The sequence below is a fragment of the Chrysemys picta genome, chromosome 2 (genome assembly GCF_011386835.1).
Source record: "Chrysemys picta bellii isolate R12L10 chromosome 2, ASM1138683v2, whole genome shotgun sequence".
Lineage (NCBI taxonomy): Eukaryota > Metazoa > Chordata > Testudines > Emydidae > Chrysemys > Chrysemys picta.
Window position 1 is genome coordinate 228146421 of NC_088792.1, and position 13632 is coordinate 228160052.

Sequence of the window (13632 nt, forward strand, 5' to 3'; positions counted from 1 at the left end):
CTTAATCAGATCCAGTCTAACTGGAAAAGCAACCAACTATTTCAGGAAAAAAATGTGGTAATGTATATTGTGTTCCCTGGTGACTTTCATTGCCCTCTGTCTACCTGATCCTACCTAAGGAAAGAATGTAAAGTATTTAGCATTTCATATCAATTCCTAATAGATACCGATCCATAGTATGTATATATATATATGTGTGTGTGTGTAGATTTTCTTTATAATATTATGTCATACTATTTTCCAGACACTTTGAAGGACCTGCTTTGGCCTCAGCATGAGACCTTTAATATATCAGACCTTTGTGTGTAAGGGAGGCTTTGACAGTGTTTTTTCTGTGCCTAGAGCATTTACAGTGCAGTTCCCACCCTGCTCCCTCTGTAATGCTTTTCACACACAAATTTTACATTTACCGTATTGCGGAATTGTGAAAGAAATGAATACATGTGTTAAATGTTTGACTTAACAAAAGCAAGGTAAATCAGAGTTAAGGCTGACACTGCATCCTTTAAAACTCTCAAGTCTGAGTATGACTGCGCATAAATTGTTGTTGTTGTTATTACATGAGTAATTCTTCTTCTTCGAGAGATGTCCCTGTGGGTGCTCCACTACAGGTGTTGGTGCGTCCCTGCGCCTTTGCCCGGAGATTTTTGCAGCAGTACTCATAGCGGCCACGCATGCTCAGAAGCTGCCTCCCGCTGTGAATCTAGGCTGATAGTACGCATGCGTGGCCGGTCTCCTCAGTTCCTTCTCAACCGTCCCCGGCCTGAGACGGAGCTCAGCAGACTCATTAGAAAATACTTCACTCTTGCTACAATTGCCCTTTAGTAACCAGTTGTTGTCAGTTTTCTCTGTTAGTAAAGTTAATTACCCCGTTTTTCTGTCAAAAAAAAAAAAAAAAAAAAAATTCTGTCAGCCGCGGCTATGCCGGGCTCCACAGGCTTCAAGCGCTGTGCTACATGCAAGGAAGCTATCCCATTATCGGACGGACACTCAAAGTGCATAAAATGTTTGGGGGAAGCTCACATTCCCCAAAAATGTGCCCACTGCTGTAAACTCAGCTCCAGGGCACGGAAAGACAGGGAGCTTAAACTTAAACTGCTCCTCCTTCAAAAGTCTATCGGGTCAGTTTCAGACCCAGGCGCTGAAGTCGGCTCCGCTGCCTGCCACAGCCCCCCCGCCTCAAAAAAACTGAGAAAATCTACGAAGAAGGGGCACCCTTCTTCACCAAACAAGGCTATGAGGCACAAAGTATCTCCAGGCAGATCAACAATCTCTCTGCCTGTGCTCCCTCGCCTCAGTAATTTTCATGAGCCGGGCTCGTCGGGAACCGCGCAAAAGCCGCCTGAGGCTCCGGCGGCAGCGCGAGGCTCCGGTGCCGAGGCATCAGGCTTCCAGTTGCCTGCCTCTATTACGGCACCGTTTGGCACCACGAATGATACGGTGCCGACATTCCACAACATGCCTGACCCCAGGCACGCTGACATTGCCTGCCCGGCACCGACCGCGGCACTGACCTCTGCGGTGCACTCTGACACAGAGATCACAGGCAGAAACCCCGATCGCAGGAATGCTCCTGTGCGGCAGCCTCTCCCGGCTCAGCTTTCATCTCCCGCAGGACCTTCATTACCTCACTTTACCCAGACAGCAGATCTTCTGGTATCACCTACCTTGCAGTCTCCGCTGATAAACGATTATTCTTCTCCAATGCCTGAGTCAGGATCTGAGCAGTTTTCCCCCAGTGAGGAGGAGACAGATCCACAGGGAGTTTTTTCCCCATATCATGACTCCCAGCCCCAGACCCTGGGCAATAGAGGTTATGAGAAAATTACCTCATCCCACTCTCAGGACCCTGCCTCCTGGGGGGTGAACCCCTGGATGGCACCACCTATGCCCTACCCGCCACCATGGCAATACTGGACACCATGGGCATCATACTCTCGGGAATACATGCCCCGTGGCCACTCGACCGGGCGCAACACTGATCCAGCGCCGCCTCCTAACGAATATGCCAGTCACAAGAGACGCCTGGCAACGCAGTCACGCTTCCAGGATAAACCTAGCCCTACTCCTGTTCCAACAGAACCGGAGCTAGCACCTGAAGAAGCATTACTTCCCCTTCCTCCGACTCCCTCGGATGAATATGCAAAATTCCAGGACCTCTTTAAAAGAGTTGCCAGTGACCTGAAAATTAACTTGGACCTGGTCACCGAACAGCATGAGCTAACGAACATCCTACAGCCCCCTTCTTCCTCCAGGGTGGCACTACCAATTAACGCAGCCCTTTTAGAATCCGCTAAGTCCATCTGGCAGACTCCAGTGACAAGCCTACCTACCTGCAAGCAAGCAGACAGGAAGTATTTTATTTCTCCAAAGGACTCTGAATTCCTTTTTACCCACCCAGCACCAAATTCATTGGTAGTGGACGCTGCGAACCAAAGGGCTAGACAACAGTATTCTCGTTCCGCCCCACCCAACAAGGACAACAAACGATTGGACCTTTTTGGTCGCAAAGTATATGCATCCTCCACCCTCCAATTTCGTATAGCTAATTATACGGCAGTCCTGGCAAAATACGACCATAAAAACTATAATAAGTTAATGGACTTTATTGATGACATTCCAGAACAAAGAAAACAACAGTTCAGAGCTATGGTTTCTGAGGGACAAGCCATATCACGCACCGCTCTCCAAGCAGCCCTCGATGTAGCCAACACAGCGGCAAGATCGACCGCTACAGCGATAGTCATGCGACGGGGCTCCTGGCTCTCCTCTTCCTTTTTTCCTCGCGAAGTTCAGAGCACCATTGAAGATCTTCCCTTCGACGGTGACAAACTTTTTGCTTCTACCACGAATGAAGTGCTTCATTCAATGAAGGACTCAAGGACAACCCTCCGGTCTCTAGGTCTCCAGACACCTACGACCAGAAGACGGCAATATAGATACCAACCATACCACCGGCCACGTTATCCCGCATTCACACAACATTCCCATAGACCGCAGGAACAACAACAACCACAACGTCAAAGACCAAGATTCCAGCGACGTCGCCCAAATTCTGCAGGGGCACCTCAACCCCCGCCAACTAATAGGCAGATTTGAAGACTTGGTCGAGGGTTTAGAAAGCAACGCCCGCACTTCAGCCGACACACCTATCTTTGGACACCGCCTACGACCTTTCTTCCATCAATGGACAAAGATTACCTCCGACAAGTGGGTCTTAGAGGTAATTACAATTGGATATGTCATCCCCTTCCTCTCCTTACCCCCCACCCACCCACCCTCCCCGTCCCTCTTCAGGGACCCTTCTCACGAGCAACTTCTCCTCCAAGAAGTGCAACATCTCCTTCATCTGGGAGCAGTAGAAATTGTGCCAGAACGGCACAGAGGGAAGGGTTTTTACTCCCATTATTTCTTAACGGAAAAGAAAAATGGGGGATGGCGACCAATCCTCGATCTCAGGCGGCTCAACAAATTCGTCAAAAAGCAAAAGTTCAAGATGGTTACCCTCACTACCATAATCCCAGCGCTGGAGCAGGGCGACTGGGTTTCTGCCCTCGACCTACAAGATGCCTATTTCCATGTCACTATACATCCGGCCCACAGACGTTTCCTCCGATTTACCCTCGGTTCGACACATTTCCAATACAGGGTACTCCCTTTCGGACTATCCACAGCCCCCCGTGCTTTTTCCAAGCTTCTAGCTGTAGTCACTGCCTACCTCAGGAAACAAGGGGTCATAGTATTCCCTTACCTCGACTATTGCCTCCTCAAGGCTTCAACATTCGACGAGGCGCTCCGGTTCACACGGCTCACAGTCGATTGCTTTCTATCTCTCGGCCTACAAATAAACAAAGACAAATCCACATTACGCCCCACCCAGCACCTGCAGTTCATAGGCGCAGACCTCGACTCCCGGACGGGGTTAGCATCGCTCCCACCCGATCGCTTCAATTCCATAAACCAACTGGCCACAATTATTCGCAACAGCCCACAGGTGACTGCCCGAGACTGCCTGCAACTACTAGGTCACATGGCCTCGTGCACTTTTGTCGTCCAGAATGCACGCCTATACATGAGGTGCTTCCAAGCGTGGCTGGCAACGGTCTACAAACCGAATATGCACTCTTTAAACAAGACTCTCTCTCTCTCTGCCTACTCCAGTCAAAGATTCGCTACATTGGTGGACCGTTCACTCCAACCTCTGCTCTGGAGTCCCGTTTCTTCAGCAGGCCCCATCACTCATCCTGACCACCGATGCATCTATGACAGGTTGGGGTGCACATATGTCTCATCACACAGTACAGGGGCTATGGTCACCAATCGAGACCTCCCTGCACATAAATGTTCTAGAACTTCGAGCCATTCGCAACGCGTGCCGTCACTTCCTGCCACTAATCAAGCATCATCACGTACGCATAATGACAGACAACATTGCATGCATGTTTTACGTAAACAGGCAGGGAGGACCTCGATCCCATTCGCTGTGCACAGAGGCTATGAAGCTCTGGAATTGGTGCATTGCGAACAACATCCGGGTATCAGCAGCCTATCTTCCCGGGATCATGAACACCACAGCGGACGAACTAAGCAGACGCTTCCCATGGGACCACGAGTGGGAGATAGACGAGAAAACCATTCACAATGTATTCAGCACCTGGGGTTACCCAACGATAGACCTCTTTGCAACTACAAAAAACAAGAAATGTCCCAATTTCTGCTCCAGAGCAGGACTGGGCAAACATTCCCTGGGGGACGCATTCATGATCTCATGGCACCGGAACCTATTGTATGCATTTCCCCCAATACCAGTTCTCAACAGGGTTCTGATAAAAATACGAACGGACCGAGCCAAGGTGATCCTCATTGCCCCATCGTGGCCCAGACAACCGTGGTTTCCGTTCCTCACCAGGATGTCAATCCAACCACCAATCTCCCTGCCGCTCATCCCAAACCTTCTATCTCAACAACACGGCCGTTTTCTCCACCCCAACCTGTCCATGCTTCACCTCAAGGCCTGGTTCCTCCATGGTTTTCCCAAAGCGAAGGTGCTCCTATATAGCAGAACGCAATCTACTCGCAAGACCTATCTTCAAAAGTGGAAACGATTCACACATTGGTGCTCTGCTAAACACCTTTGTCCTACCTCGGTACCTCTTTCAATTATACTGGACTATCTATTGGGCCTTAAGCAATCCGGCCTTTCTTTCAGCTCCATCAGGGTCCATTTAGCTGCTATTACAACTTTCCACGACAGAATTGATGACACGTCTGTCTTTGCTCACGCTATCACAAAGCATTTCCTCAAGGGACTACAAACCTTATACCCAGACATTAAACCACCGACTACCCCGTGGGACCTTCATCTGGTACTGTCTGCCCTAACTCAACAACCATTCGAACCCTTAGCCACATGCTCCCTTCTACACCTCTCGATGAAAACAGCATTTCTAGTGGCAATTACCTCTGCCAGACGGGCAGGAGAAATAGCAGCTCTTATGGCACACCCACCATATACGATATTTTTTAAAGACAAGGTTACCCTCAGATTACACCCCAAATTTCTTCCAAAGGTACACTCGTCATTCCACATTAATGAACCCATACACCTGCCGACTTTTTTTCCGAAACCACATGCGAACTCCTTCGAAATCTCAATGCATACACTAGATGTACGCAGAGCCTTGTCATTCTATTTGGATAGAACCAAACCTTTTAGAGCTTCCTCCAGACTTTTTGTCTCTATCGCAGAGCGCTCCAAAGGCACGCCTATTTCTACCCAGAGACTCTCGAACTGGATCTCCCAGTGTATCCGACTGTGCTATCAGATGAAGAGGGTTACACCTCCAGACGGCATTAGAACACACTCCACTAGATCTCTGGCTGCCTCTGTCGCGTTCTTACGCAAAGTTCCCCTGGCTGACATTTGTAAAGCAGCCACCTGGTCCTCAGACCACACATTTGTTAAACACTATGCCCTTACGCAAGGCCCTCTATCTGACATACGCTTGGGCATGGCAGTACTTTCAACGGCATTCCTGCCAGATCCGAAGTCCCTACCTCCGTAAGATACACGGCTTTTAAGTCACCTGTAGTGGAGCACCCACAGGGACATCTCTCTCGAAGAAGAGGAGGTTACTCACCCTGTGCAGTAACTGACGTTCTTCGAGATGAGTGTCCCTGTGGGTGCTCCACTACCCACCCTCCTCCCCTCTACTTCGGAGTTGGGGGGCCTCCGTGGTAGAGAAGGAACTGAGGAGACCGGCCACGCATGCGTACTATCAGCCTAGATTCACAGCGGGGGGCAGCTTCTGAGCATGCGTGGCCGCTATGAGTACTGCTGCAAAAATCTCCGGGCAAAGGCGCAGGGACGCACCAACACCTGTAGTGGAGCACCCACAGGGACACTCATCTCGAAGAACGTCAGTTACTGCACAGGGTGAGTAACCTCCTCTTCTCCTTCTCTCCTATCTCAGAAATGCCTCCCAAATAAGTTTATCATCAAAGAGTGCCAGATTAGCACTTAACTTAGTCAAGGAAAGGACCAAGCAGGGAAATGTGGCTTGCCTCATACTCTGAAGGTTGTAAAACTTGGGCTAAGACTGATCTCCAGCAAGAGCAAATTCCTGCTGAGAGCCTTCCTCTGAGAAAACCCTGGCCCTGTCTCTCAGACCTCCACCCTGCTGACTGACACTTGAAGCATCTCTGCTGATTGCAGTTGTTCTACCAGGTCAGGGAGACAGCTATTATCTAAGGTGCTGTGGTATTTAATTTATATGGAATAAATGAGCCCAAAATGTCAGAGTTGTTAACATAACCCAGTCATGGTTCAAACTTAAACCGTTTCAAACAAGGTTCGGGGTTTGGTATACAGAGGCCTCAGCCTGCTTAGTACCATGGCAAACACAACATTAAAAATCCTTTTCAAATTTTTATTAAAGATACGGAAAAGAGGGGAAAACAGTTAAAGTGTTTGAAATGTAAAGTATTAAATCAGGCTTTATTTTCACAGCCCTCTTTGTTCCCTTTCCCGTTAATTGGCGCAAGTTTTTAGAAGGAGAAAAACCCTTGTTTGACAATCTTTTAGATGGCATCAAAGATAACTGTCCTTTTTGAGAAAAAGAGAATAAGTCATTTGAGATGGGCTGGTGCTGTCTTTGTTTCTGCTGCTGTTCAAGTTTCCTAAAAGATGAACACACACAAAATGGGGGGAGAGAAGAACAGCAAAGATAGAAAATGCAGCTCTGGTCCATGCTGCTGACTTTCACTGCAACCTCCCAGCTGGAAAAACACAGGCGCAACACATGGTCTCATCAGCCACTCTGAGATCTGGTAAACTTGTACCAGCATCAGGATGTTCAGGACTTGGGTTTTAGTCGGAACTTTCTGGTCACAAGCTTACAGTAATATACAGTCTTGGCCATCTAAGCCAGACTTTTATTAGACAGAAGGCAAAAGGAGAGGGATAGAAAGAGAAGAAATAAGGGGAGGGGGTGCGGAAAGGACACATGGATGTGGAGGGGAGAGACAAAGTATCAACATCCCAATTGGTATTCAGGATTTAGGTGGCGCTAGTAGAGGTGGTGATGTCATCTGGGTGCTCGGACTGTCCCAGTCTGGTCAGGACATCTCTCAGGATCAAGATGACGAAGGCCTGGGGTCCCAGGAGATGTTAAGGTGGCAGCCAGGATGGTGAAATTCACTCCAGTAGCCATTTTTTCTCTGCGAAGTTTCTTTCTTTAGAGACTGAAAAATGGGAGTGATTGGCAAAATAGCCCATCCCCTCATTATTTGTCCACCAAGTTTACCCAGTTTCTGAAACACCAGTTTTGGTTATTGATTTTTCAGTTTCACACTTTTCTTGTTTACCAAGCTCGATCTTAACATAACCTTTGAGTTATTTTAGCAGGTCTTTTTGTTTTGATTAATTCAGTCTTTCTGTTTCACTTTTGCATCTTTTCCCATTAACACTTGTTGTTATAGGTTATTGTGTCGTCTTATGAACTTACACTCACTTTTCACAGCTGAGCTCACAATTATAGTAAATTTGTAGGCCCAGTTATTACAGCAGTATCCAGGCCACAGGTCTTTCAGGTTTTTGACCATGAGGATCAGTATACTGAAATCGACCTTGAATTCAACTGGCCCCCAATGTAGTGTTAAGTTTATTAATAATTGTGGCATGTTCTTGTTTCTTTGCCCCATTTGGCAAACAGGTTGCTACATGCTGCTTCTGGGTGCCCTTCACAATTGGGCCAGCTAACACATGTTATAGTAGATGCACTATTGTCTTTAAGGCAGCAGTTTTTGCAAAAGGGTACTAGGAGGGTCACGAGATGAGGGGAAGAAAGAAAATGCGAGAAAGCTTCTAAGCAAACAGTGCTAGGGGCACTAAGCAGCACTAACTGCACCTGAAACAACAGAGCACTCTCACAGCATCCATGGCAGCATGCCTTCTCGGGCCAGCACCAGGTCACTGGCTCCATGTGGAGGATGCAGGCGCCAACATGGTGAGATCGGAAAGTGGGGTGGCAGGCACATGAGGTGGCAGGCCAAATAAAATGATCTGGTGGGCTGGATGTGGTCCCCAGGCCACTAGTTCCCTGTTCCTTTTTTTCTTTGGTTTGGAGCCTCTCAAATGGGGGCCCTGTGCAAGTGCACTGAATGCACATTAGTTAATCTGGGCCTGGCTACCCACCCATAGTTTTCAAAGTAGACTATTAAAATAGAGTGTTCATTTGTGCAAAGCCAACCTGAATGCTAAGTATCGGGGGTTGCATTAACAGAGGTGAGTGTAAAGGGGGTCACTCCATGAGAAAGTTTGGGAAACACTGCCTTAACATGATGAAAGCAAGGATCACTGTGGCCAGGGCTGCACCTGCAAGAAAAGGCACAATCCCATGGGCTTCCAGGATGGAAGAAGTCATGTCCAGCCATCGCTTCTGTGTAATGTCCTCCAAAAGTCTGAGACCTTTAGTGCAACCTAGCCAACCGATGGTGAGAGAAAGATGGAATGAAATGACAGCCTCAACTCTGAATATACTGCTTATCTTAAGTCAAACAGTTCCATTATTTTAACTCTTTTTTTCTCTTAACTTCTAATTTAAATACAGCTCCGAAAACAATCCACCATGTCATTTAGCAGATATAACATTTATGACACTTGAAAACTTTGTGGATGAGATTAATCTGACCAAAGTTCCCGGCCGGCATCAAAATGAAAAAGTGGTTCATAATTTTCTTATATTAGCTCATCTGAAATGTATACAAATATTAATTTGCAAAGAACAAAGAAGAATTCAATTTGAATTCTAACCCACAATGTAATATACTAATCACACAGCTGTGAAGTTATACCATGGTCCATTTCTCTATACATTCTTTTCCTTTCTTCACAGAACTCCCATAGCTAGCAATATTTCTAATCTGTTTGGATCAATTAATAATGCTAACAGAATACTTGTTAAAGTTTTTTTTTTCCTAGCACTGTGATGAAGTTGAAAAACACTCAGAATGATGAGTCACATGGTTAAAATGGTGCAAACCTGGCCTAGCTCAGCATAAATGTATTATTGTACAATGAGATGTGAAAATAAGACACTTTAACCTAAACTGAGTGTGGATCTAATTAGCTTAATTTACTCAATTAAATAATATGATATATGAGGTGCTGTTATAGCCTGGTGATGTGTGCAGTATACACACCTAGAGTGAGTTAGATTTAAAACAGAAAGAAATTAGGACATATAGAAATGCCATATACATTGATCAAGGAAAATTCATTCCACACAGAACCTTGCAGCTTCAAAAACGTGTATAATATTTAGGTATTCAAAGCTGCTTTGTGATACTGTCTATAATACTTTGGTAAATCCTGCCCTGACAGTATTCATGTTCTATCATATTGCCTTGTTCTATGATTCCCGCTCATCTCTCATAAATTAAGTTGAGTTGGGCTCTGTCAATACTTGTGATACCTCCAGGGCACACCTAGATGTATGACTCAGTAGTTGCCTTTCTTCCCTTGAATTAGCACTGAGCCAATATACTGTTATAGAGTCAGGGACACTGTGTTACTGGAGGTACTGCATTTCAGATGAGAGATAAAATTGAATGGCTACTTATGACCATTTTTCATAAAAACTAAAGTATCAATCTCAGTATCCTAGTCAAATACAAACTCCGGAACGTCTCATAGACTCATAGACTCATAGACTTTAAGGTCAGAAGGGACCATTATGATCATCTGGTCTGACCCCCTGCATGCTGCAGGCCACAAAGCCGTCCCTACCCCTTCCCTTGACTCTGCTGTTGAAGTCCCCAAATCCTGTGGCTTAGTGACTTCAATTGGCAGAGAACCCCCCTGCTAGCGATCCCTGCCCCATGCTGCGGAGGAAGGTGAAAAACCTCCAGGGCCTCTGCCAATCTACCCTGGAGGAAAATTCCTTCCCGACCTCAAATATGGCGATCAGTAAAACCCCGAGCATGTAGGCAAGAGTCTCCAGCCTGCCCCTTTTGGTTGCACACTTTTTGTCCTAAACTGCTTAGTGGCACTGGGCATTGTTAAACAGTTGCTGTGTTTTACTCCAAAAATGGCTGCAATGCACTGGGGGATTAAATGTAATTTCTGTATCAGTTTAAATATGCAAAATGCTTTGAGACCCCTCAGAATGAAAGGAGCTATATAAATGTTCCATTACTATTATATTAATTTGTACATATTTATAGATATAGCTTTATAGATATATTTATAGATATATATCAATTCTGACTCAGACCTATATATAAAAAAGCAGAATTTCAAAAGAGAAAAAGAAACAAATTTAAACAAGCAAGTCTCCCTCATGAAATATTTTACACAGAGCTAGTGGCCTATTATTAAGGTTGCCCGATGTTCCCATTATACGATCCTATTTTCAGTTGCTTATAACTTTGCCAAATGTTAACTATTTGGGCTGAAATTGTCCATGATCGGTGTCCACCTCAGGCTGAATTTATTTTGGAAATTTCAATCAACACATTTCTGGAAATGAAGCTAGGGGGACCAGGATCAGGTTTTGCAGGATTTGTCCTGGTATGAAGTATGAAGGATCAAGCAGCTGTCCCATTACTACTAAATATCAGTTGACATGTTAATGTAGACCTGTGCAGTTCGCTAATATGGTTTTAAAAAATGGATTTCCCCTGTCTATTTTGAAATCTGCTTTTATGAACCATTATGGCTAAACCTGAGTAAAATTCTGGCACATTGGTATTAGCTGCTCAGTGCACCGAAGATACACATCACATCACAACACAACTTGGTTACTGCATACATATAAATCAGTTATTGCCTTTGATATAGAGTCTGTAGTGAGTCTGTATGTGATGAAAATGACACTATCCCATTTAAGTAAATAATAATGATAAAAAGCCAAAACCTTTACTGCAGAAAGACCATAGTAATTTTAACAGTTTTATTGCTGTTTAAATAAAAGGTTAAAAGCAGGCCTCAGGTAGTACACTGATCTTCTCTGTAACATACAGGAGATTTGCCAGGTCTGTTGCTCTTACTTTGTACAGTAATTCTTTGCCATTGACGTAATACTTATCCTCAAGCCACGTGGGTACTATACATTATAACAAATTAAATTTAACTAACCTGTTTTGTGTATAGAAGCCACGGAAGTACAGGGGTCTATGAGAAAGATCAACCCCCTTCATATGAATCTTTCATTATAGACCTCAGGGAGGAGGAGGAAGAAGGAAACAATGAAAATTGTACAACAAAGTCAAACTAACAGTATCATTGGATTAGAAAAGGGATCGGGCATATTGGAGATTAGGGTACTTGGTTTTAGAGAGTATATTGAGGCAAAACAATAGCATGTTATCCTGAGAAGGTCACACCAAATTAGACCCTCAAAGCTGCTAAGCGCAATTCTCCATTGTAAAGCTGTAAATGTAAAGTGGCAATGCCATTGCAGCGTCTCATTACACAGTTTAGTTGGGTGTAGCTCCAGCATTGCTTCTTGTGCAATTAGCTCTTCATACATAAATGGTTCTGAACTAGAACATTTGGATAGCTAATTTTGCAAAGTTTCACAATACCATATAGGGAAATTGTGCATTCCCATTGTAAACAGCATCTGGATAGTAATAAAAATTGATTTTCCAGTCATGCAGTGTGCTCTGTGTGAACAGATCCCTGCACCAGCATGGAGTGCCAGGGTCCCCAGAGGAGATCCATGTCGCCTCAGGAGTCCATCTCCCTGGAGCTCATTGTAGGGTCATGGCCTAAGTTTCTTGCTACCTTTAAATTCACAGGACAAAACTGAACTGTGGTATAAGTTGGTGCAGTGTCACTGATTTCAGAATTATACCCATTCATGCCAGTTCTGAATTTGTTCTGCTGTCTACTTCTTGGCAAATATGAGGAAAAAAACCAAAACCAACCAACAGAGTCAGTTGAAAAGATACCGTAACTTCTTGTTAAAATACCTTTTACTGGAAGAAAGTTCATGGAAACTAAGCTTAGCTTTAATTTCACCTGCCTGATGATTTCAAATGACATCCAAATATCAGAGAAACACAATAGATAAGGTCATATCTTTCATTGGAGCAACTTCTGTTGGTCGAAGGGACAAGCTTAGGAGTTTTACAGAACTCTTCTTCAGGTCTGGGGACTGGTAAGCTTGTCCCTTTCTCCAATATAAGTTGCTCCAATAAAAGATACTAACTCACCTGCCTTGTCTCTCTAATATCTTGGGACCAACATGGCTTCAAAAACACTGCAAATCCATGCACCAGACTAATGGGACTTCTTGTTTGTTTGTGGGTTTTTTCCTACTTGTTTCCTCTAAACATTTAGCAGGGTATAGCACACCTAAATTACTGTACTGTTCTGGGATTTCCAGCAACAGAGCAGAATAATGATATATACATGAGTCACAAATGCATAAAAAAAAGTGATCAAGTCAGCTTTTTGGAATTAACTGGTATCAAGAGGCTAGTCTAACATCATAAAAATAAATCTAATTTTTATTGGTATGTATTTAGAGCAGGAGAGAATATTGGATTTGTAATTTGCTATGGTTCTTAAGGGACTTGAGCCAGGAGAACTCTGTTTCTGGACTCTTCCTGTTTTTTGGTTCCTAGAAGAACTATATTTATTGATATATTTTCTAAAAAAAAAAGTATTGATCTGCTCAGTATAAAGCCTTTCCATCTTCACATTTTATTTTTCTTTCTTTTTTGCTGTCATCTGGCTTTTTGTCTAGTACACGGTGTGGACTGCTCTCTGGGTCACCTGGAATGTTTTCATTATCTGCTTCTATTTGGAAGTAGGCGGGCTTTCTAAGGTAGGTCCCTTATAATTCTTGAGGGTTGTGGTGGAGCAAATGATTGTACTTCGATAGCAGCAATGCTAGATCCAGGAGAAAAGTTAGTGTGCTCTTTTTACATGTAATCAGAGCTTCAAAGGTTGTTTTTTTTCTAGCTAGAACTCCAGTATATCAACTTGTCTGTAATAGTAAATATTCATAGATTGGAAATAAGTAAATGTAATTAAACTGAACATCTGTGTCTCTCTAAAGTAAAGCTTGCTGCTGAATCCATTTTATCAGGTTGACGATTATTCTGTTGGTTAAAAAACAT

General features: G+C 44.5%; 1 protein-coding gene across 6 annotated transcripts in view; it reads left to right on the top strand.

Annotated features, from left to right (window-relative positions):
• Nucleotides 1–13632, top strand: part of NKAIN3 (sodium/potassium transporting ATPase interacting 3) — a 512275-nt gene that overhangs the window by 237227 nt on the left and 261416 nt on the right. For 5 of the 6 annotated variants that reach the window (XM_065585639.1, XM_065585640.1, XM_005288103.4 and 2 more), the window contains exon 3: nt 13257–13337. The exons of the other annotated variant lie outside the window; for it this stretch is intronic. In XM_065585639.1, the coding sequence (XP_065441711.1) occupies nt 13257–13337 (81 nt within the window). The remainder of the gene's footprint in view (nt 1–13256; nt 13338–13632) is intronic. 6 annotated transcript variants of the gene reach the window in all.